This window comes from Streptopelia decaocto (assembly GCF_964273445.1).
Source record: "Streptopelia decaocto genome assembly, chromosome: 18".
Taxonomy (NCBI): Eukaryota; Metazoa; Chordata; class Aves; order Columbiformes; family Columbidae; genus Streptopelia; species Streptopelia decaocto.
In genome coordinates, this window is record NC_138673.1 from 8,272,164 (window position 1) to 8,296,833 (window position 24,670).

The 24,670-nt window shown below is 49.7% G+C and overlaps 2 protein-coding genes across 2 annotated transcripts in view; both read left to right on the forward strand.

Moving 5' to 3' along the window:
- Window positions 1–14,119, forward strand: part of VPS53 (VPS53 subunit of GARP complex) — a 59,268-nt gene extending 45,149 nt beyond the window's left edge. The window contains exons 18-22 of the mRNA XM_082068649.1: window positions 2,150–2,298; window positions 7,378–7,447; window positions 9,778–9,915; window positions 11,731–11,835; window positions 12,183–14,119. Coding sequence (XP_081924775.1) covers window positions 2,150–2,298; window positions 7,378–7,447; window positions 9,778–9,915; window positions 11,731–11,835; window positions 12,183–12,353 — 633 coding nt within the window. The 3' untranslated portion in view covers window positions 12,354–14,119. The remainder of the gene's footprint in view (window positions 1–2,149; window positions 2,299–7,377; window positions 7,448–9,777; window positions 9,916–11,730; window positions 11,836–12,182) is intronic.
- Window positions 14,120–17,305: 3,186 nt separating this feature from the next.
- On the forward strand, window positions 17,306–23,248 carry RFLNB (refilin B). Its single transcript, XM_082068698.1, has 3 exons — window positions 17,306–17,561; window positions 19,044–19,153; window positions 20,437–23,248. Exons 1-3 carry the CDS (start codon window positions 17,358–17,360, stop codon window positions 20,765–20,767), a joined length of 645 nt encoding a protein of 214 aa, XP_081924824.1. The 5' UTR covers window positions 17,306–17,357; the 3' UTR covers window positions 20,768–23,248.
- The last annotated feature ends 1,422 nt before the right edge of the window (window positions 23,249–24,670 follow it).

The following is a 24,670-nucleotide window of genomic DNA, read 5'->3' on the forward strand; positions in this document are numbered from 1 at the left end:
CAGCTCTCTGGGGACACAGGGACACATGGGGACCCACAGCCGGGCAGAGCCAGGAGCACCCTTGAGCCCCCGCCGTGCCCAGAAGGTAACGCAGCCCTTGCGATGTGCAAACCTCCCCAGTCCTGCTCAGGGTTTCTCTCCTCCTCTCCCTTTTAAGAGAACACCCTAAAATCTTGACAATCCTGTTTTTGTTGTGAAAACCAGCTCTGGTCCCGCTGTGTCCCCCGTGTCCTCGTGGGGTGCGGGTGCCTTTTGGCTGTGCCGGGGCACCCTGGGCACAGGGCTTCGCTGCTCCTGCTTCGAGCTCCTTTTCAGCGTGTGTATGTAGTCTGTGTGGATATCCCAAGAAAAACATAGGATGAGGGAAAAAGAGGAATAAATTTAAAATGACAGGAACAAAGCTTTACCAGAAGAGTTGGGCTCGTGTTTCTTTTGATGGCTTTTCAGTATGTGTACTACGTCTTTCATTGCAGCTACTGGTCTTCTTTTTTTTCCTCGGGTGAAACACACCCACATACACACACAAAGGGCTATTTTTACTGTTCATGCTTTAAAGGTTCGGTTGTAAAGTATTACTTTTGGAACGCATACCAACAAAATGAAAAAGCTACTGTTTTATTGTTGTTGCAATAACTCATCTCGGCAGTTCCTTCCCACTTTCTGGCCGTTCCTCCCGTATGGGGATGGTCTGTTTGTTGAGGATCGCGGTCTGTCGAGAAGCATCAGCCCTGGGGATGTGCGAGTCCATTAGGGAGACAGTCAGAGTGTTTTCTTCAGATGCAACAGGTACCACGAGGAGCAGAAAAGCACTTTTCTCTTGAGCAGTCTTCTATATGAAAGTAAAATGGAATGAAAGCTGTAGAGCAGGCGGTGAGAGCGCTGGCCCTTCCAGCCACCCGGGTATTGCGAGATGAGCAGCTGGGGGTTGGTTGGGTTGGTTTAAATGAGGACAGCTTTGGTAGGACACATGGAGATGCTCTCAGACACTGCGGTTTTGCAGAGAATTTGGCTTTTCTTGCCCATTAAGTCACTTACGCCACGCGTTGTTTGGGTAGAATCGAATCAGCTGCGTTGCAGGGGACAAAGTAGCCGTCATTAAATTAAAACCTTACATCCAAAATCCAGAATTTGAGAAAACAAGTTTGAGGAAAAACACCCCCTTGAGACAAAATGTTCATCTCCTGCACGTGCCCCGTCTCCTGTCCCGATTTCACATCCATTTTCCTCCTGTTTCATCTCCAGCATGAGGAACAGCATCTCCAAACAGCTTGTGGGAGCACATTGCAGAGCACACGGTCTTGTGAACAATAGCAGAGCTCAAGCACTTCTCGGGATGCTCCTGTTCCTCCTCAGACGCTGGTATATACACGGGTGCTTGGCCAGGCCTTACCCGGTTACCTCTTGAGTTTTACTTCATGTGACTTATCCCATGTACTCCCTATATTCTGCAAATCAGGCTCAAAGAAATTCAAGACAGTCGCACATCTGGCTCCCAGGGGCTATTCGGTTGCGTTTCTGCTGACGGTAAATGAAAGCAAAATGGGAGGTTGAGTAACTCTTCTTGTTTTGTTGGGTTTTTGGGGGTTTTTTTTCACATGCGTTTGGGCTGAGCTGAAGTTGGCATCCCAGCTTGTACTGTTTTCAGTGTGAGCTACGCTGGTGTAGAGCGCTTTGGATTTTAAGACTGTTTCTACCTCTTCCATCTATCTGTCATCAGTCTCACCAGTATTAAAGTCTTGGCTGCTATACAGGAGTCCAGACTTTGCAAGCTTGCAGATATTTTCTCAAATGCCTGTAATCAGGATTTATATGGGCACTTCATCCCAGCAAACTGGAAACTGTTAAATATTAAGGCAGTCTGGCGTGCTCCGAAAGCTTTTTTAATCCTCGTGGTCCCTATTTGTGGAGGTTGCTGGTCACAATCTCTCTCTGCTCTGTTGCAGAAAGGACCATTGTGGGTTTTCTTTGTGTTTAGTCATGGAAGGGTTTTGCTCAATCAATATCGTGACCTTGGTGGTGAATTGCGGAGGCGTCTCTTGATGATTCCGTAGAGATCTTTTGGCAGGAAGTTTGTCCAGTTTTCCTTACCTATCGCTTGAATCTTAATGAATTAAACAGTCTTCTCGGTTGTTTTTTCCCCTTTGTGCAGATGCAGTGGCAGAACGTGGAACACGTTGGTGACCAGAGTCCTTATGTCACCTCGGTGATTCTCCACATCAAACAGAACGTCCCCATCATCCGCGACAATCTGGCCTCCACGAGAAAGTATTTCACTCAGTTCTGTATAAAATTTGCAAAGTAAGTTACCAACAGGGCACAGAGTTTGTCGGGGTCTCTGGTTCTGGGTAGTCTGTCTGTAGACGATAATTTGCTTTCCGGCTGCCTTTCCATCCAGGTGGGGTGGGACAGCAAACACCAGCAGCTGGAGAGGTTAAAAGATACTTGAATTTCTTGTCTCGAGCTTCCTGCTGAGACCGATTTTCTCAGACATTTGTATTGATTGGTTCCTTTTCACATGCCTAAACTGTCCCATGAAGTATTGTGATGATCACTGTCCGCTGTTTGGGGTTGGATGTCTGAAAAAGGCTGTGAACGTCTGAGTGTGGACACGACTCCTGCAATGGGAACCTATTTTCCTCCCAGTGATAAGAGGCTGTGGTGCTTCAACGTTCTGAGAAATGCGGTTCATCATTTGCCTCAAAATGACTTTTATAATAGGTCTAGCACTGTAAGGAGGGCTTGTGTGATGAGTATGTTCTACTTTCACAGTCTAAAAGCTGCTTTTCTCTGCCAAAATAGTTCGGTAAGGGAGGGGAAACAGACATTCTGATTTTGGGGGATATTATGAGCGTCCTCCTGGAAAGTCACTTAATGTTTGTGCAGCATTAGAGAACCGGAGGGTGAAACAGAAATTCCCCTTGCCTCTGGATCCAGGGTTGAGGGTGCAGCTCTCCAGCATCTCTTGGACATCCAAACTTTGAAGCTGTGTGTATCCGAAACAAAAATTCAGTTCTTTGGGAAGATACTTTGGACTCTTCCCTGCTTGCTTGTGGCCAGCTGAGCTCTGCGTGCCAATGGCCCCAGAAAAACCCTCGGGAGGGCTCTGCCAGTTGTAGCTGCTGCTTTTGGTGCTGCATGTGACTGTGCTGGTGGACTTGGGAGCAGCACCGTGCAGATCATGTGTCACTCTAAAATACCTTAACGTTTCATTCATCTCTAATAAGCTAATCATCCTGAAATAAACCGTGTGGCCTGGCAGTGACTGTGTGGGTTGGAGAGCGGAGCTTCAGCAGGGAGGATGCAGGAGGCTCCCGAAACCACGAGCTGTCGCAGCAGGGAGCCCAGACGGAGAGTTTCATTCCCTCTCGCTATCTCAGGGTACTCGTTAGTTTGCATTAAGGAGCAGTTACTGATAAATCATATTATAACATTGCCCGTAATCACCATTTGAAATGCTGTCTCAGTGAAAATTTATTGCACTTAAGCCTTCTATGTGGTTACGCTTGAGTTTTATATCACTAACACAGTGATAAATAAAAAACCCCATTTACTCAGCTGTTCACAGAACACTCTTAATACCTCAGCTTAGTTGCCTGCCTTTTAACTTTATTGCTGAGCACATACCAAGTAAACTCCGGATAAAATACTCGGCTCTCACATTTGAGAAAAATTCACATCTGAGCTGAGTGTCTTCATCCCAATTCGTGCTGTAGAACAGCACAGAGACCCACAAAACTACCGCTCTGCTCCAAAGCCTTTTTAGCACAGCTACAGCTCTGACCGCGGCGCAGTAACATTAAGACACAGCCCTGGGTTCGCTGTGCCGATGATCAGATGCAGAAATGAAAATTTGCTTCCTGAAGATTGTTTTTGCAAGATATGTAGAGCCTTTCTGTTCAACTTGGTTTTAAGGGGAACTAGCCCGGTGCTAAGGGTGCGCTGATCTACTTAAAATGCTGGTGCCATTTCAATACATACAAACATTTGTGTTTTGGAAGCTCTGAATTCTTATGGGATACGCTGGCTTGCCCAATATAAATACCTGGCTTTTTGTGTGCTCCACGCTGAAAATCCTTTTAACAGGCGTTGTGCTTGTCCGTACGCTGATGCCTGTATCTTTTTGAACCGCCAGCTACTTCTCAGCTCTAATGGGTTGTGTAAAGCGCTCGTGTTGAGTTACAGGACCACGGGGGAGAAGGCATCTAAAGTCACTAAATTTAAAACTGTGGGATCTGAGCCAAGTCTGGAAGAAGAAAAACGGCCATCAGAAATCGCATCAATCCTCTAACCCAATTTGTCATTTTTGCTTTGTTTTGACCAAGACGTAACTCTGACTCCCTTGAAACGGCGAGAAGCAGGAGGCACCGCGGGCAGGGCCAGGGGCTCTGTTCTCACCGCACCTCGCTCCTTATCCTTTGAAATCAAAAACCGCAGCGGTGGAGCCGTAGCCGCTACGCCGGGATGTGTTTGGAAAGTCTGCGACCTGACCTCAGCGAGGAAGAGATTAGAACCAGGAGGCAGGAAAAACAAACAGCTCTGCCCCTTGCCAAAAAGCAGCTGGTCCGTCACGCAGGGCCAGGCGTGGTGGGTGACGGGAGCAGCGTCCTCCCAGCTCTGCAGCGTGATCCTAGCGAGCTGGGTGGAAGAAGATGGTGATGAGGAGGCTCCTGGGGGTTTAGAGCTGAGCTAAGCCGGGGCGAGCCTGCGAGGGCTGGTCCCCGCCTGGGAGGAAGGCGTAAAGCAAAACCCATCTCAGCTGCGGTGACACCGGGATGCTTTGGATGGTGGCCTGGAGGAGCTCGTGTCCCGCCAGACGGACAGACAGACAGTGGTTACATCTGTCTGCCGTGCTTAGGAAGGTGTTGTGTTTGATGCATCGTCAGTGCAGGGGATTAGGAAAACCCAGGCTTTGGCAGAGCTGGAGACGGGAGCCGCTCAGATGCTGTGGTTGCTGGGCGTTAGGTTTGTGATCTGTCTTGTGCTGCATTATTGTTTCACTGGGGACTTGTCTGCTTCCCTGGAGGGTTTGCTGCTTGCAGTTTTATAGCCACAAATGAATTCTGGCATCCAATCTAGCTGTGTGGATGTGCAGGTAGTCGAGGCATTTAGAGTACAAACCCGCGTACAGAGCGTTACCATTGAATACACGCGTATTATTCACCTCAGGATTGCTGCTGCGTGCTCAGAGAGCCAAGCGCTGAGTCCAGCCCAGACAGGAGACTCCGGTGAATTTTCCAGTTAAGTGCAACTGCTCTTGATGGTCTCTGCTAGTTCAAAAAAAAACAGAAAAAAGAGAAAAATATACCAGAGCAGCCCTTGGATCTTATGGTTTGTCTTGTCTATCCTGCTGGAGTTGGGAGCTGTTTCCAATAAGGCAGCGCGAAATAACAGTCATGTGGGGATAGAAGGTCGCTTTACCCTCTGCATTGCTCGTGGGTGGCCTGGGAATTGTTTCATGCAAGACAGAATGCTGTCTATGGGAGACCATGTGGTTATATAGAAAATAAGATTTAAAGAAAAAGAGGGGAGGGGGTCCTTTGGCGGCTGCTCTGCCACCCTGCAGAAAGAAAGGCTTGTTGCCCTGTTCTCATATGCATCAGCTCCACGCCTGACCGTACAGGGAGAGGGAGACTTGGACCTACGTGCAAGATCAAAGGTACAATTAATCTCTTCTGCTCTTCCGCTGGTAGCGAGCTGCCGCATCCAGACCACATTGATCATGTTATAGGATTGCCTGAGCTCCAGCTGTGCTTGGTGCTCTCTAATTGCCCTCTGGGAATTAGCTGTACACCCAAAAAATGGGCTTCTAAACCAGATAAGTTACATCTCTGCTGCAATGATTTCGTGCAAGAGGAGACAGGGCTTGATTTCCTCCTCTAATTTATATTTTGTTGCCAAGGTTGTTTCTCTGGTGGCCAAATTCAGAGCTGTTTGGGGCAGCCCAGTAGCTGGTTCTCAATAGTAGTTTGAAATTGTTCTCCAGGAAAAGATGATTCACTTAGAGAGGTCGTGGTTGTGTCTGAGGGAAGGGAAGGAGCCTTCACTTGGAAGGACTCTTCCTCGAACCATTTCTTTCGATTTGCTCAGCAGCTTGGCATGCTCTGTGCCCGAGTTACACTTTTGTCATTCTTCCATGAGAAAGGGCAAAAAATAAATGTCCTGGCTTGGAAAACAGGTGGCAGGACAAACAAGTTGCTGTCCATGCTCCTTGCTTTGCGGGAAGGAAACAGATGCAAAGGGGAAACCACCCGCTTAGATCATCACCATAAACAGCACCTCATTCAAAAGGAGAGAAAACAGACTGACTTACCTGAGCTTGAGATAAAGCCATTAAATTCTAAGACCTGCCACCAGGTCACGGACAAGGTCCTGGAAATGTGAGCCTGGTAGGCGCTCATCCAAAGGCGTGAAAGAAGCAGAGCATGTGAGAAAATATGGCAGTGGGAGGAAGACAAGAGGCCGAGCAGTGTGGTCCTAAGGACGCAGGTTGTGTTGCTCACACTGGTCCCTCTCCTCGCGTCCAGCCCCTGGTTTGTCCTGGGGCTGCGGCTCGACGGGGTCGGTGGAGCAGGAGCTTGTTTTGCAGGTTCTCAGCCTGCGCTTCTCCAAAAGGGAGATTGTGCTTCTCCACCAGAGAATTAAACTACTGCAAAGCCTAAAATTGACAAGCCAAAACCGAAAACCAAAGGTGACACTGCGGAGAACATGGGCTAAGATGATGAATATTGGGCTTCTGTCCTTCCCACATTCTCCCCGGTTTAGTGCACGTTCCTTTCTGAGTCTGAAGTCCGTGTTAGTGAAATCGCATGCTGGTGTTTTCCTTTTCACTAAACTTTTTCTTGTCTTGATTGTGTTGGCGAGAAGCCCTCTGGAAAAGTGCCTTTGTGTGAACGTCCGGGGCCCAGCGAACCTCCCGCCTTGGCTGGACCTCGAGTTCAGTGTGGAACATGCACGTTATGGAATTGCTGGTGCGCGGTAAAATGTAGGGTCTGGATACAATCAAGATACTTCCACTCCATGAACAGCTATTCTAATCCTGGAGTGTTGCTGTTTTTATTACGTACCATAGTTTGTTTGCTTGTTCTCAACCTTGTACTGGAATATTTCATGTATAGTTTACAGCAACTTATTTACATAGAGTATGTGTGCAGCTTCTCAGTTAACTTAGAGATTGGTTTGTTTAAAGCACAAGTATCGTACCTCAGGTTGGTTTGTTTGTTATTTAGTGGATTTAATGTGGCTGGAATCAGCTTGAGAACGAGGCACTCACAGTGTCTGTGGAAAGCCATCCCGGTTGGTTTTGCACGCTGCGTTACCCAGAGGACTGTATGACTCCAAATCCATGTAACTGTGTCATTTTCTCTCTGTCCTCCGCAGCTCCTTCATCCCCAAGTTCATTAACCACCTCTTCAAGTGCAAACCGATCAGCATGGTGGGCGCAGAACAGGTAAGAAAAAGTAATTGCACTGGCTGTAATTCAGTTCCGAAGTGTTTGTTACCGTCAGACTGTGGGTGCAGCTGCAGGGTGACCCCCCTGTCTCCCACCCTGCCCGTGGGCTGGGACCCCACTGCTCTGCGAGGGTGAGGGTTGGATGAGGCAGCGTTCAGCTGTCCCCGCACATACAGCTGCTCCCCCGTGGGATGATTCAGAATAATAAAAGCAGGATCGTCCCTAATGGGACTGCTGTGAACTTCAAATCGGTGCCTTAAAAGCCGCTTGGGTTTTAGGGATCAAAGATGGGTTCTGAGCGGTGTGTGTCTGCAAAATGAAACAGGAGCTTTACATCAAACCCTTCCTCTTTCTTAATGGAAAGCAAATGAGCGAAGCACAGTTTCTGCTCATCTTGTGCGATGAGCAATAACCTGAGAGTGATTAAATGAAGTCTTTTCTTAAATAAGCATCTAAAGTGATGAACCCATTGCCAGCAGTGGGATTGTGTCTGATGTTAAAAGGCTTTGATATTACCATATTGGAATAACAGGCCCAGTTCGGTTCTTTAAGGCAGACTGGGAACATTTTTATTAGCCCGATTCACAGCGAGTGTATCTGATGAAAGTGGGACATCCCTTCCTGGGTTTGGTGCACAGAGATCTTCACAAGCTGCTCTCCTCTCTCTGCACCATGTAAGTCCTCAGTTGCTTCAGCATCTTTTGAACGCTGCCCTGGTCACTCACCAGCATCTTTCCGCACACGTTTCTCTCCCTTGGTGCAAATGTTGCTGTAGAATTCGCTTTCCCGGTCCTACACACGGCTTTTCCTGCTCTTTGCTAATTATCACATTGGAAAACTGGGCACTGGGGTCGTATTTATGGAGGTGTCTGGCATGGGGAACGAGACCTCTGGGGTTTTTCACTTTCTGTGGGTTTGTGTCTCTGACTTAACAACAATTCTCCATCTCGGTGAGCTTTGGCAGCGAATTGGCAACGCCTGAGACAGGCGATGGGGAAACAGGTGATGGGACAGAGCCTGCGAGTGCTATGGCTGCGGAATGCACAGAATTCCTGCTACACATGAGAGGGTTCGTGTGGGAAAGATGTGAATTCCTGGGAAAATCTCCCGTCTGTGGGATCCCTGGTAGACACGCAGGATCCAGCTGCGACAGCCGGGGCCGGCGCCGGGCTGCAGCAGCTCCGGGGCGCACAGACCTGCTGGTTGTGCTGCGGTTTCCTGGCTCCCCAGGGTGAGATTGATGCCGTCGGTTCATCTCACGCAAACCGCGGAACAGGCAGCGCACGGCGATGAGACGCTGCCGCAGATAACGGGGTCCAGATTGGAGCCGGCGCGACCCACCGGCCCCTCCTCGGCTCAGTCCTTTGCATTTGAGATGAATTCCCACGTGTCCGAAAGCCGTAAATAATTCATGTTGTGACGGCTGGGGGTTCTGCGGTGCCCGTCACGTTGTGTGTTGCTCCAGAACGAGCTTCCACCTGCTTCTGGGAGCCCTTTGGCAGCAACTGCCCTGGCTGTGCCAGCAGCTCGGCGAGTTTTCACACTCGCTGCTGTGTCAATAAATCGTGCTCCTCGTCATCTAGTTTGATTTCAGGTTTCTGACTTTCACTGGTTTTGTCTCACCTCTTCAAACATACCTCGTGCAATCAGAGGAGTGCGGTATTTGGGGTGATTTTGCTCTAAGAAACCTTAACCCACAGCATTTTGTCATCAGACAGTGCTTGTCTGTCTGGGCTGAATTTCGTAGCTGCTGCTTATTTAGCTGCTGGTCTGGTAAAAAACAACATGCAGGTTGTGAGTTTCAGTGTACCCGTGAGCACAGGATATTGAGCAGTTCTTCATGTAGCTGTATTGTGTTGCAGTTTTCTTTTTTAAAGAAAAAAAAATCAGGTGGTTAGGTAAATGCAGAAAACTTGCCCTAATGGGTGGCCAGGTGCAGGAGGAAGCGTGATGTTAATTCATTTGACATCAGTATCTAAGTAACGATATGGCTACAGGTGATGGATATGGTTTCACTTTATCCTGTGGAGGGGAAGAGTGCTGGAAATCCGTGCCTGATGTGCCAGATGTTGAGCTGCCATAAGTCATTTCAAGCCAGCAGAGCAGCGCTTGGTTAAAATCAACAAACGGTGCTGATCTGTAGCTGTGGGTGATCGTGTGTCCTTGAGCATCATCACCTGGGTCAGTCCCTCCCGCTCCTGCAGCCCCGTTACCAGGATTCCGTTCAATGCGGGAGTGTTAAACTCGTCAGGATGTTGGGTTATTATAGTGGCTAACGGAGCTTGGTGCGAGGGGCCTGAATAACAGGGTGTGATGAACTCTTGCAGCTGCTGCTGGACACTCACTCGCTGAAGATGGTTCTCTTGGATCTGCCCTCCATCGGGTCCCAGGTGGTGAGGAAGGCTCCTGCCAGCTACACGAAGATAGTGGTGAAAGGCATGACTCGGGCTGAAATGATCCTGAAGGTAACTCAAGACTTTTGATAACCTGCCAGCCAGACTGCTGGACTGGGAATCGGAGCGAGCGAGTTCCAGGGGGCCCTTCCTTTGAACGCGGCAAAATCTGCAATCGCACATGAACGTACGCGAGCTCGTCCGGGTGTGCTGCCAGCTGTTCTATAGAACTGGCTCGTTCGCCTTGGGTTTGCCCCCACGCTCTTTTAACATCACATTTGAGTTTTCATCCTCGTTTTTCAAGGTAACCAAGGGCTCAGTTTCTGCTTACTAGGAGGTGTGGGGCACCAGATTCCCTCAGGAGCTTGTGAAAATCAGAGCTAGCATCCGTAAGCGTCTGCTGCGGGGCAAACCCTCCAGTTCAGGTTACTCCAGGCCTTTGTGCAGACTCCATCGCGCCGGGGAGCCAAGCCGGGCTTGAGTCACCTGTTTACTGTCTAGTGTAACAGCCAGTGCAAACATGTCTGGGTTACTGTATTCACCAGAGTCCTTTTTCATTTTCCAGACCTGGTGCCTGGAAAATGACCCAAAAGCGATGTGTTGTCTTCATAAAAAGTAACAAGCAAAGCAGTGTCCCTTTCCCCGCTGTTGCTGGAATAAGAAGTGAGGTTTGATCCCAGTGGGAGCTCTGCAGTTGTACCCTTGGGGGCGATGGGATTGTCCCCTGCTCACCACCAGCGCTGGGAAGATGTTCCTGTGGGTGACTTAGAGGGACATGGGGACGGGCAGGACAGAAATGAGTTCTATGGTTCCATGCTTTTGGAGTAAGGTGACTGAGATGTTATTAGATACATTAAAGCAAGTCTAAGTTTTCTTAGGAATGACCTGAAGAAAAATACCTTGGTACTGCTAACAGAGGAGCAGGGCAGACTGGTGCCTGTCGCATACAGAAACAGAACTTTCCTTGGGTTTTATATAAGAATCGGAAAAGTCAGGGACTTAATTTGTCTGCCCTTAACATCACGTTGGCTTCATGGGGTGGGGGGGCGCAGGCTGGGGGTGCTGCTGGTCCCTGTCAGTGCTATTTCAGACGTCCCTGCTGCACAAAGCACTTCTGGCCCCAGGTGAGAGCTCACGTCAGTGTAACGAGTAATTAAACAGCGATACCAGGCACATACCGGTGCGGCTCATTCCATAGGAGCATCACTGAGCCCGTCGATGGCACAAACAAATTCATTGAGCCCCACAGCGCAGCCGCAGGCGGGGAGGAGGGGGCCGGGGTGCGCACGTCCCGCAGAGCTCTTTCCTTGCTACGCTGTCTGAAGTTCCAGCTTTTCATCTTGGCAGAAGATTTTTACAAGGGCTGTAAATTAAGGCTTTATAAGTGTATACATGGCTATGATGTTTCATTGGTCTGAAGTGCAGGGAAAGAAAGAAATGTCTCAGTGACAGAATACAGTGTGGGGTGAGCTGGGTCAGTGGAAACATATGGAAATGTTTTCGGAGACGGGGCAGAGTCTGGTCCGGTGCGCACACACGTTCACACACACACGGCTCCCCAGAGAGGTGGGTTTGCTGCCCAGCGTTATCAAAAGATGTGTTCTCTGTGGAGCCCGCTGCTTATGTAATGAGAATATAACAATGAATAATCATCTTTCCAGCTTCAAGGCCATTTTAATTCTTTTTCCTGACTCGCCTGTTGCTGGGACTAAGAGGGTGTGAGCTCCGGGGCAGGTGTCAGCGGTGGGGTCACAGCCTCTTCCTTATTGCTTAAGCATTATATTTTAGGAGAAGCCAGTCCTGCTGTCACTCATGTACTTGAGTTGACTGAGCACTGGTTTTATCTCATAGACTTTGCCCGATCTCTTTTATTTCTTGTCTTGGCAGGTGGTTATGGCCCCACATGAGCCGCCGGTTGTGTTTGTCGACAATTACATCAAGCTCCTCGCTGACTGCAGCACAGACACTTTCCAGAAGATACTAGACATGAAGGTTAGAACCAGTCCTACAGAATTTCTGCTCCTTCACTAGCGCTGCTTTGAGATAGTTGGGGATGTTTTTCTGTAGAAATACAGAGGGGTTTGGGAGTGGGAAGAGCATTCTAAGGCAAGAGTATCCTCTGTGCTCTGAGACAAACAGTTTTTCAGTTCATTTAGTGTGCTCAGAGCTGCTCCCAGGGCTGGGCTCGGTGGTCTCGGGATCACCCAGAGATCACACAGCTCTTGGGTGAACGAGAGGCTGTTGTTTGAAACGGGCTTTCCCGCAGCTGTTCCTGTGCACGCCCGTTCCCAGATGGATGGAGTCCGGCCTGATCGCTTCTCTCTCCTTCGCTCCCGCAGGGCCTGAAGCGGAGCGAGCAGAGCAGCATGCTGGATCTGTTCCGCCAGCGCCTGCCCGCTCCCCCCTCGGGCACCGAGAACTCCGGCTCCCTCTCGCTGAGCGCGCCCACGCCCGAGCAGGAGTCCTCGCGGATACGGAAACTGGAGAAACTCATCAAAAAAAGACTCTGAGTGAGCAGAGGGGAACTCTGTTGCTCAGGACTGGCTGCGGTGATCGGGAGTGAAGCTCGTCAGATTTATGATTTATGGCGTGCAGCTGAAAAATCTGTGTCCGTCACTCCCGTGCCCTGTGATCTCTTAACCATTCAGACCAGGGGAGGATCTGACCAAGGTGTTTGCCCTTAGCTTAGCGGGAATGAAACCCAGGACATGCCTGGGGCCACGTGGTGGAGAAAGCAGAGGTATCGGGAAGTCAGCAGCTATAAAAACGGTTTAGGTGGATTCAAAGAATATCTGGCTGTGATTCACTCGTGTCCCAGCCTTCAGCCTGGCGGAGCTCCTGCAGCAACGCCAAGGATTTGGCCTGAGAGTTCGGTGTTTCTGCTCAGTCCCTGCTGCAGAGCTGTTCCTCTGTTTCATTATTTATTGGGGAGGGGGGACCGACCCCAAACCGTCACCACCACCAAACCACCCCCAACCCTTTAACAGCTGGGATCCAGGCATCTGCAGCTCAGCTGCATTAATGAGATGCCCAGGAGAGAACCCCAGAGCAGGTTTCTCCTCTGCTCCCAGGACAGGCACGTACATAAACCACCAGTCAGACAGCACGGCAAATCCTTTTCAGAAGAGGAGGAAAGGGCTGAATTAATCCTTTCTGCACCTTGGCAAACCTCCTGCCAACCAGCCGGCAGCCTCGGTCGCTTAAAGGCCAAACCAGACATGTGCAGAGTTCGTCTCCAGCTGCTTGTTACTGCTCTCGCGTGTGCTGGACTCGCCCGCTGTCCTTGCCCTGTGGAGAGAGATGCTGGAAATGTTGAGCTGTTTCCCAGGACAGGCTGCTCACACCAGCCTCAGCCTTTGAGAGCCTTCCTCTCCTCCTCTGAGCCTCAGCTTGCAGCAGTATGGAGAGGAGGGGAACCAGAGAGGAGGAGAACCAGAGGTGAGGTATTTCGGATAACACAGCCCCCTTCCTGGGGGAAGGCAGCTGCCGAGAGCCGGAGCGGCGACATCCGTCGTAGAGCAGCAGTAACAACGCTGGTGGGGAGCGACGGCAGTTTCTCACCACTCCAGTCTCACAAATCTTCCCGAGTCTGCTGTTGCTTCATTTATTTCCTTTCCCGATTTCATGTCAGGTGACAAAAGAAGGAACAGTGGCCGAAAACACGTCGGAATGACAAAGGGCTGTTCCCCCAGGATGGATTATCTCAAGATGCACGTGCAGGATGGTTCACACGTTATCAAACGTGATAGCCAGGGAGGAGGGAACACGGGTTTGCACAGATTCATTATTCCCATGGAGGGATGAATAATTTATGTGAGATTAATTTTTCTTTGCTCTGTCTATGGCTGACTCTCTTAACTAAATTAGGAATAGCTGAAGATGATGTTCGAGTTATTGTCGCGTGTCTTTCCCCGAAGGCTTCCCCTGTTTCATTCCCTACATTTCATTCTGGAGATAAGAGGAAATAAAAGACAAAATGAATTTTTAGTTTCAGCCTTTGGAGAATGCTACAGGTCCGGGTGTTTGGAATTCCACTTTTAGAGGGAAGTCTGTGTTTTTCTGCTTACGGTATAAGGGTTTTGTCCCCCGGCTCTTGGGGATTTATCAGATTGGGCACGTCTGTATGTGTATGTTAACTGTTTGGGGTTTACATCTCCGGGGAATAAAGGATGATTTTTTTTTTTTTCTGTGCAAAATGCTACTTTTTACATTTTTTGGCTGAAGTGTAATTCTGGCTGTATGTCGGAGCGTGACACTAAAATGAATTAAATGATGACTGATGTTCATGGGCTGAGTGTTTTCTGTATGACCGCCACGCCGCAAACCCCCGGGGCCGGACCTGACCCCAGCCCCACGGTTCCCAGGGCTCCGCGTGTCCCTCTCCTTCCACTCCTCCCACAGCTTCTCTCTTTTCTGGCTTTTCCACCTTCCGCTGCTCCAACTCTCCACCGGCAGCGTCTGCGTTCGCAGCAGCTCCCACACCATGCGGGCGGTTCAGCAGAGCCGACTTTGTCCACCTAAATAATCAGATCATTTCTGATGACTTCAACAGCTGGAGAGATTTCTGAGAGATCCTGATTTTTTCCTTTGAAAATTAATTAAGAGGTAGTGCCTTCTTTTCTTCCACGATGCATGACGTACGAGGAGTTTCTTTCACTTGGAGAATGAGTGACTCATTTGCTTTTCTCCTGCCAGTCCTGCCCCCTCCGCCCTTGGGCAGGAGCAGCCCACGCCGGCCCATGTGGGTGTTTATTTCTTTCGCCAGATTTACAGCCGCGGCTTCCAGTGTCTGAGCCGCGATGGCCAAGTCTCCACCAGCCTTTCCTTGGCCACGGGCAGCAGACGCGGATGCGCACGGCTCTGCTGAGCTGAGGGCAATGCGCTGAAACATCTGTGTCAGGAAAGGCTTTGGCAAAAGGCGTTTCTCTGTGTGCCTGCTCCGCTGGGGTCGGTTACAGCAGCTCGTGCTGCCCTCACCCAAAATTTCCAGGTTACAGGCTGCGCTCGTTCCCTTCTCCCAGCCAGAGCAGCTCCAAGCCGGAGTCCAGGTGGGCTCAAGGACTTTGCCAGCCTTGTCCTTGAGAGATCAGGGGTGGCAGGGGCCTGGGGCCGGGCTATAAAACTGATCAGAATTCAGCAACTGAGCGATGTGCCATCAGAGTTCACCCTGCAGCCGGACGCCTCTTCATTCCCATCAATCCCCCTGCTCAGAACTGCGTGACTCCCGCACCCCGTGGGTCTGTGGTCTGTGCTGCAGGAACCAGCCTGGCGTTCCCATCGTTTGGAAATAATTTTCCATCGTTATCAAATAACACAGGGTCCTTCTGATTTGCTTCCCCCCCACCCACGGCGCTGACCCCCACACCACATCAATGTGCCTATTGTTACTTGCTGATTCAGCTGAGCGCACCCTGCCCTGGTGGAGAGTCCTTTATGGAAGGAGGATCCTGATAAGATACCGGTATCTGCTCTGTCCTGGCTGCGCGTAGGCAGTTGAAATGTAAATAACGTGGACAAAGAGGCTGTGATGTACAGGGAAAAGATTTCCAATGCCATTGGGGATTGCACAGATTGGTACGGTTTGAGAGGCTTATAAAAAGACAGGATTTCCGAGAGGACAGAGTACACACACCTTAAAAGCAGAGCTGCTGTGCACGATGGCTATCGATAGTACTTTAGTTATCCAGTAGTTAGAACTGGTTAAACGCTTCCTTTCCATGCTAGCAGGCGAATCTGCAGCTCTGGATGTCAGTGCTGCAGGGGCTCCTCGTGTCCAAGCCGGGTGTGAGGCAGGACGGGCTGTGGCGCCCCTGGGCTGCTCCATTTCACCTGCCAAGCCCAGAAATGAGAGCCTGTAAGGGCACAAAAAAATTGTCGTTTGTGTTAATCCACGCCAAAGTGAGAGGTTTTTGCTGGTAAATAAAGAGCAGCAAGATTTCCAGCTCTGCCCACCCCGGCAGGGCCGGCCGCAGCCCCCCCAGCTCCCCGGGCACCGAGACCCCTGGTACTTGGACCCCGATCCCCACAGAGCAGCCCTGGGGACACCCACAGCCCCCGGAGGCAGCTGCTGGGGGTGCCACAGGTGTCCCCCCCGCTAAATTTCACCAAGGCGGTTATTGGCGGTGTGGTTTTTAGTCCAGGAGCTGCACAGCAGCTCTGAAATAATGATTGCGTTCATCTGGAAATGGCTCCAGCGCCTTCTGAGGCGTCACATTTCATAAAGGGCTTTTATGGGAGATTTTGGAGTGGGGAGTGATCAGCTTTCCCATCGCTCGCAGAGACCAGAACCTCTCTTTTTTTGGGATGCATTTAAATCAAAAGGAAGAAAACACCTGTCCAGCACATTTGCCCAGACCCCAAAGATTTCAATCAACATTTTTAATGTTCTTTTTCTTTCCATCTGCATTTTTCAGCGAAGACAAACAGCCTCATAGTATTTCTTCAAAGGAATGTAAATTCCTTGAGGAAGTCTCCGGAGTTCCCAGCACCACATAGCTGCAAACCACAGACGCCTACGGCTGAAAGCTCTGCTCTGCTTTTAATTTTGGGGCAGGGAAGGAATTCTTTTCAGGGCCCTGGGCTCACTTGTGCCGGGCCCGTCAGGCCAGACTGCTTGTTGCTGCACAGGGAGTGTTGACTTTGGCCGCTGCAGGCAGTTGCTTTCCCTCCGCCAGAGTATTCCCCCACCGAATCTGATGACACGGCGCAATTATTTCATTAGGATTTTCCAAAAAACGTTCCCTCAGTCTCCTCTAGTGCTAGAAAAACCTTTTCCCTCTGTTTTCTTGTTTCAGCTTCAGCAGCTTGGCCTGAAAAATGCAATTAAGGGTGGCAGCGGTCTGCTGCCCGAGTCTGAATCCTTGGTGGGGGGGTGATGAGAAAGAGCAGCCTGGAGGGGAAACTGTGGATTTTGAAGGGTGGTGTTAAACTCGCAGGGGTGAGGGAAGCCTGAAAGCTGCTGCTTTGCAGCCCAAACAAGGCCCCCATTTCTGCTGCGAGCTGCCTGCTGAGAAAGCCAGGGCAGCTGCTGCTGGGGCTGAGCAACGGGACAGGGCAGCCGAACCGCAGAGTGTCCCCCCGTTCACCCCCCAGTCCTGCCCCAGTGCCCTGTACTTCTGCCAGCATCAACCACCGTGGGCTGTCCCGGGCCAAACTGCCCCTTGCTTTGGGCAGAGAGCGAGGTCAGGCCTGGTCTCAGTGAAAATGCTTTGCTTAATAAATCTGGTGACACTATTAATAATTCCCCGTTGCTTTCCTGTACCCTCCAGCCCAGGCAGCTGTGGGGCTGGGAGCGGGATGCAGGGATGGTGGCACAGGGATGATGGCAGCACTGGGATGATGGGCTGCTGGGATGATGGAGCACTGGTGGGAGACGGGACGGCGCTGGGTGGAGGTGGGGGGTTCAGGCCCCGCCCCTTTCTTGCCCCGCCCCTCCGCGGTTGGCCCCGCCCCTCCCGCCGCCGCCCGGGGCAGCCGGCGCAGGGCGCGGAGCGGCGGCGGGCGCGGGTTCCGCCATGGTCGGGCGGCTCAGCCTGCGGGAGGTTCCCGACCTCCCGGACATGAGGAAACGGGGCGACGCGGGGCTCGACAGCCCCGACTCCGGGCTGCCCCCCAGCCCTGGGCCCGCCCCCTCGCCCTGGCTTCTCTCCTCGGGCAGCCCCGACCGCGTCGCGACCAACGGGCTACCGGAGCCCGACCCGCCCGCGCCCACCGCCGCGGTGAGTACCGGTCCCCCCACCCCTCCTGCCGCCGGAGTGCGGAACCCTCCGCCCGGGGCTGCAGCCCGGGGCAGCCGCCCGTCCCAGGCTCGGTCCCACCGCGGCAGGTGCTGGGCCCGGTGTCCCGGGGGCTCCCGGCGGCCGGGGAAGCGGAGCTGCCTTTCGGAGCCCGCCGCGATCATCCCCTGGGAACCTCTTCTCCCCGGCCCTCCCGCCCCGGCAGCGCTCCGGGCGCCGCAGCGTCCGGCGGGGAGGAGAGGGTGGAAAACCGGCCCGGCGGTGCCGCGGGTACGGAGGGGGCTGCAGCGGGGCGGACAGGTGGGAAACAACCGGCCCCCGTTTATCCCTTAACGGCCCCGCGGCGGGAGGGACCCCCCCGGGGCACCGGGGCCGTGGCGGGTAAGGGGACCCGGCGGTGATTTCTAAAGCCTCTGGCTTTGGGGTGGCTCCTGCTGCTGCACGGGGTGCCCCTGTCGCTCCTGCCCCAGGTTGGGACAGCATCGCAGCACGTCTTTGGAAATCCCAGTGGAAAATGAGCTCACGTTATTCCAAAGACCGACCGGAGTAGGAAGTTTGTGTATTGAACTATGGTGTCGGTTAATAGTATCAGATAGAGCTGTGCTAGTTTTTGCAAAATGATGTTTGAATGTTGATGCCGAGCTGTTGGTACAAATACTTTGGGAACTACAGGTCTAGAGGAAGGATCTCTTTCCTACAGGAGTGCTGCTGTGAAGTTGGAAAAAGCCATAGGGGAAGTGTGTGTTGAACAGCAGAGATTGCCGCAGCCCACTCGTCCCTGGATAGCAAAGCACGTGGGCAGAGGTGGCATCAAAAATGTGGGTTACTTCCCTTTGGGGCTGCTTTGGCTTCCCCTGGCTGTGCGATGTTGCTGGACTGGTGTCGGCTCATAGCGCTGCCCATCCGGGACAGGAGCACCGGGGCTCTCCACAAATCAGTGCTCGGCAGGAGTGAGTTAGTCCTGCCCAGTGGATCGTGAGTGAATTAGGTTGGATTTAATGCCTTTGAGTAGTCGCCGTGGCGAGAAAGGAGGAGGTTGCTCACGGTGAGACGCCCTGCAATAATTTCCTGCTGTGATCCGCCCATGTGGATATCTGATGAACCGGCAAGGAGAGCTCTTTTATACGCTCCTATAATGTTCCCTATAAATCGAACGTGAGCTCAGCAAATGGGCTGCAGTTCGTGCTGTAGAAAGCTGTCCTGCACCAAGGGGCTGTATTTCTCTCCCATTTCCCAAGGTGGCTCCTCTGAATTAAGCACCCGCAGTTAGGACTTTGGAAAATAGACGTTGCCACATCCTTGGCCAGACCCGCAGGTTGCACCTGTAGGCATGTCTCAACTAGCAGATCCTCTTGTGCGTAATGTGAACCTGGGCAGCTCAGTACCAAGGGCTGCATAAATGCGTTCTCTTGAAAATATACTGAATTGTGACATAAGCAGGATTATTTTTTGCATTTTTTGCAGAATTGCGTGTTCTCTCCCAGCCCCGTTCTCTCCAGCTGCCCTCCAAGGCTGTGTCCTTTATCCTTTGGCGAAGGAGTTGAGTTCGACCCTTTACCACCAAAGGAAATAAGGTAAATATTACGTTCCCGTCACCTAGTTTTGAAGGACTTAGCATGTCAATGAGTAGTTAGGTCTTATCAGTGCCTGTGAGTAAAGTTAATTTATTTGCAGAGCTATTGTTTCTTGCAGCTGTACATTCCTGGACCTGGACCTGAAGGAGTGTTCTGCCTCTTTTCATCCTATATGGTTATTTTCCAGGAAGACTTTCCTGTGTTTTACTCTCCCTCTTTTACTTCTTTGCACTGCTCCAAAATGTTGCCTTTCAACTGATTAACTAGAAGGTAATCATGAGGGAAGATCTTCAAAGCAGCCATCTTTCTAGGACTGTTTTATTAGTGGAAAGGAATTTTGCTCTCGTAACCTTATGGTTTGATAATAAGCACTTTCTGTCTTATCAGCTGTGGCTGGTTGTGTGAACTAAGAGAAAAGTTAATATTCAGAGAGTGCATAATTATTTTTTTTAATGCGCTGCATCACTTCACAGCCTGTGAATTATTCCTTTGAACATCATGATTTACAGTAATGAGAAATGAAGGCTCCCAGGTGATTACTGTGCAAGCAGAGGTAGACTGATGCTGTCAAATGGAAGCATTAGCGGGGAGGGTATGAAGAGCTGATGGTGAAGGGCAGGAGCCTGCACCGTGGCTGGGATTGAAGACAGCGCCATGGGAAAGCGAACACAGAGTTGTCACAGTGTGCAGGAGATGAAAACTTTCTTTTGCGATCCAGGCACAGAGGATTTTCTTACCGGCAGAGTTTGATGTGCACATTGTAGTATTTTCCTGCCAGCTGAACCTTCAGCAGTTTGCCTTCAGAGAGAGCCCCACGCCAGGAGCGATAGCAGTGAATGCTCATGTGACTCTTGGCGGAGGAGAAATGAGAAAATAACGTGTGCTTCCATGGACTTGGTGTTCCAAGGAATTAGGATGCTTATGTGCAAAGCCTAAACGTGGCTCTAGGCCTCTGGGTTTAGGCACGAGAGTTCGAAGGAGGTTCTTAGGTTCATAGAGCTCAGGCTTCAAATGATGGGCATGAGGACTGAGAAGGTGTTTGGTAGCTCTGGCAGCTGGACAAAATACTGACAGCGTTGCGCGTGTTGCTGACATAAAGCTTTTCCTTCTTCCCATAAATGAGCAAGACACCAGCAGCAGCATTTTTGTGATGCGGCTGTGCCCATGCTGAGGTGGCAAATGCAGGGCTGAGGAGCCACCCAGGTACCCAGCAGCTCTGCTTTCCAAAAAATCGAGCCTGCTGCTCCGGAGCAGAGCTCACACGCACCTCTCTTGTATTTCAGGTACACGTCCTCGGTTAAATATGAATCGGAGAAGCACTTCATTGACGACATCTACATGCCAGTGGGCTTAAGCGTTTCCTCTTGCAGTCAGACGGTCATCTGTGTCCCCAACTGCACGTGGCGCAATTACAAAGCAGAGGTCCGCTTCGAGCCCCGTAACAAGCCCCAGCGTTTCACCAGCACCACCATCGTCTACCCGAAGCACGCCAAGACTGTGTACACCACCACGCTGGATTACAACTGCCGTAAGGCCGTGCGGCGGTTCCTCTCCAGCATAGAGCTGGAAACGTCGGAGAACCTTGGGAACGACTGTGTCCTGGATGGTTGCTGACTGACAGCTGTCTCTCTTGCTCCGATCCATCCCAGTCCTGTGCTAACCCTCCACTAGCTAAAGCGGGTGCAGACCCCAACTGTCCGGTCAGGCTAAGGGAACCTTACCTGTCGCCACCTCTTTCTCAGCTCTTAATTTCTGCTTTAAGCATCAGAGTGGCCTGAACGCAGTTTTCTGTGGGAGCATAACTTAGTAAGGAACCTTGTTTCTTTGCCTTTGAAGTTGTGAGTTCCCTCCCCTTCCCTGCAGTGCCGTAATCAGATAAAAATAAAGGGAAGTATTTTCCCAGGAAAAAAAAAATTGGCAGGTAAGAAAGAATGTGGGGTGGTGCCTGGCAGGTGGAAATCCATTTGGTGCTTTGTGGTGATGTGCAAAAATAAGGGTGGTTCACTCTCCTGCAGAGAATCTACCCGGTCATTTGGTTACAGATAGCCAGCTGTCATTCGTTTCAGTTTAGATTGCGAGACTGTTTTCTCTAGAAGAACCATCTCTTGGAAATTGCTGGAAAAAACTAAGAGAGAAAAATCTGAAATTCTGCATTCAACAGATACAAAAACTTTACCCTGTGGCATTCATGCGTGGTTTGAAAGTTTTGAGTCAGAAAGAAGAGAGATTCTGAGTAGAGCAGGAGATAAACTCCTTTGCAGCTCCAGGCGGCAGAGAAGGGATCAGGTAGTTCAAATTCTTTAGATGAATGGCACGATGTGTCTTCTGTACTTATAATGACTTGTATAGCGCTGCAGTCTGACACACTAGCATTTGTGTGCGTGTGGTAGGACTTGGAATGAAGAAAATCAGGCCAAAAATTATCCTTGTATTGTTGGAAGGTCAGGACTTGACAGTGCAGTGGTGGAAAAACACCACCAGTGTCTGGTTTTTACTGACGTTGTTCTGTCTGCACTAAGGGAGTTGTAACTGGGCAAGTTTCAGAAAATGTGTTATGTATACAGGGACCTGGAGTTGAAAAGGAGATGCTGGAATCGGGTGGGAGACAGCATTGTTGTAGAGGTTGTATAGAGGTAGATGGTGCAAGGGATGGGCAAATTTTTATTGCGTAGCAAAGTCCACAGCTGCAGCTCTGCTTCTCTGACATTGCAAAGGTCTGTGTCCTCTCTGGATTTAATATTCAGGACGTTGCTGGGATGGGGCAGTATTTGCCTGTCTGTAGGCTGCTGTATAACCCCTCCAGTCCCAAGCAGCTGATGAGTTTGGGGACCAAAGGGAATAATATCAGATCCTATGAAAGGCTACCTGGATGTTACGTGCATTAATTTGTCATGCGCTTTGAGGAAAATAAGACTGAGAGGTTTGTTACTTAACCCATATGATTTTTTCTATATTGATGGAGAGCAGCGTAGTATGGAGAGCACCTGCTTTGGGGAACGTGGCTTACATTGGCGGCGAGCATGGTGTAGCAGCTCAGAAACACTTTGTAGACTTGACTTAGCTGGACACAGCTTTTCCATATATTCCAAAACTCCTCTGAGGTGCAGGTCACCTTCTGGTGCAACTTCAGCCCTGGACCTGCTTTTAAAGAGGACTTTTCTAGTGTGCAGCCTCGAGGGTGGATTTTGTCAGGGGCAAGTTAGAAACTCTGGAGCCTGTTCTTGAGCTGTACCTAACGTGTGTTTGTGCAAGTGTGACGAATGGTGTGGAAGTGTATTCTGGTGTAAACTGAAATGATGTGGGGGACTGAAAATGCAGCAGGAAGGAAAGCTTGAGTTTGTGTGGTTTGGGGCTATTTGTTGTTTTGGTTTTTTACTTATTTATTGGCTCAAAACAGAATGTCCTTAATCTTTGATGCTTGCCTCAGAAAACCAGGGTGACAGAGGATGCCAAAGTCAGGCGGGCGTTGCTCCAGAGTTGTTAAGAGCAGCATAGTCTTCACTGACTACAGTATTTAGGAGATGTGCCTTAAATATATGTCGCGATTCTCCCCTAAACGTTGCCCTAAGACATACTTGTATAACACAAGGCACAAATCGGCCCCTTGGTGCGTGGGGTTTCAAAAGGACAGAAGTCTTGTTTTGGGGAGGCTATTCCATCACGGCGCGCTTTGCAGTTTCATGTACCTTGCTCCTGAAGCACCTGGTGCTGGTCACTGTTGGACACAGGACGCTGGAAGAACTCGGACCCTGGATCGCTCCGGCAATGCTCTTCCAATGAATTAGTTTGCAGGAGACCTGAGAGATTATTTTAAGTTGTAACCATTAATTGTCTCTAGTTAAATTAGAAATTAAATTACCCTTACGCTATGGTTTTAAGATAAAGCACCTGATTTTTATAAAGCAAACAAAACGATGCGCCTCTTAAAAATGTTTTAATTGGTAGAGATACCTTTTAAATTATTTATGTTTCAACATTTGCAAAGCTCTGATTGGCTCTGTGCAAGTGTTCTGATGTCTGTGACGTTTCCCACCCCCTCCCTTCTAATTTTCATTTTGTCTTTTACTTTATTGGTAATAAATGATTTGAAAACCATTATATAGGGAAGTCTCTTTAATTCAAAGCTTTTTGGTGTTCATTATGGTGTTTACTTAGTAATAAATACATAATATATCCTGCCAATGCCAGCTCCCCTCTTGTTTCTCTTATATCACGTGTTGCTATTTACATGATTAAGGAAGGTGTTTCCTATATAAAACTGTGTATTAAAAAAAAAGCGGTTTTATCAGTTTAGTAAGACACTTGAAAAAGTGCCTTGAAGACAGCTGAAAATCCTCTCCAGTGTGTATTGAAGTCTTTAATCTGCTATAGTTTTATTTTTAAAGAGAGTTTCTGGTATGAATTTCTGCATATCCTGCAAGTGAAGCACTTATTCTTTTCAAATACAACAAATATTTAACCAGACAGGGATTTATTTTAAATTTTGGTTACAAATGTGGATGCTAAAATTCTACTTTAGTAAATACAGCATAAAAATAAGACTAGAATGTGTTATGCATTAAAATTATTAAAATAGATGGTTACAATGGTTGTTCTGAGAGAAACGCTGTGGCGTTTTCCTGGATGCTTAATCTGTTCTTTCAACCCTTCCCAATTTGCAGGCGTGCTGATTTTGTTAGTATCTCTGGCCGAGTAGAAATGGATGCAACTGAACATCAATTAATTAATTCATAATGGGATTTTTTGCTTACTTTTTATTGTTCATCTGGTTATCTGCTTGCAAGAGCTCTAGATTTGCATGTAATGACATTACTGGAACCTGGGGAGCTGTGAAGCTATTCTAAAGCACGCCGCTGCTCCTGGGAAAGTCTGTGCAAGCATTTCAATATCGTGCACTGTTTGAAGTATTAAACAGGAGAAAAGCCATATACGCACATCGGTTGCTATATAATAACCAGTCCATTTGAAGAGCCATTAAGAAAAAACTTTAAAAATCATACCAGTATGTTTCAGAGGAGCTTCAGGAAAAACTTTCGCTCCTTTCAGATGTGCCATCCAACTTGCAAATAATTCCTTTATTCTGGCCTGGGCTGGTTTCCTTTAATATTGTAGAGACACTCTGTGTGAAGTTCCTTTACTATGGCTGGCTGAAGTAGGCGAGTACAAGGCTTGATTTTTAATTCATATTGGCCAAATGGGCTTCTGGTTGGTATGTACCACAACAAGGATAACCCCATTGTTCTAAATGTGTTCAGTTTTCCTTGTGTGTGTGCTGCGCTGCTCCAGAATGTCAAATCTGAGGGTTTGATACAATTAATTTTTGTAACAAAATAAAATACCTGGCAATTAGATCACAATCCAAGAGACAAGTGCTGGATTCCAATCCCACTTCTGGAAATAGCAGAGTTTCACATACCAGGTAAGTTTGTGTGCCTGCGAATAATTTCGGGCTCGTTCAGCTGCCCACACTCCATGTCCCCACCAGCTGCAGGGCTGTGCTTGCTGATTTCAGGACCA

Coding starts and splice junctions, on each gene's coding strand:
- RFLNB (XM_082068698.1), top strand. CDS start 17,358: ATGGTCGGGCGGCTCAGCCTGCGGGAGGTTCCCGACCTCCCGGACATG. Junction 17,562..19,043: donor CGCCCGCGCCCACCGCCGCG/GTGAGTACCGGT, acceptor CATTTTTTGCAG/AATTGCGTGTTCTCTCCCAG. Junction 19,154..20,436: donor TTACCACCAAAGGAAATAAG/GTAAATATTACG, acceptor CTTGTATTTCAG/GTACACGTCCTCGGTTAAAT.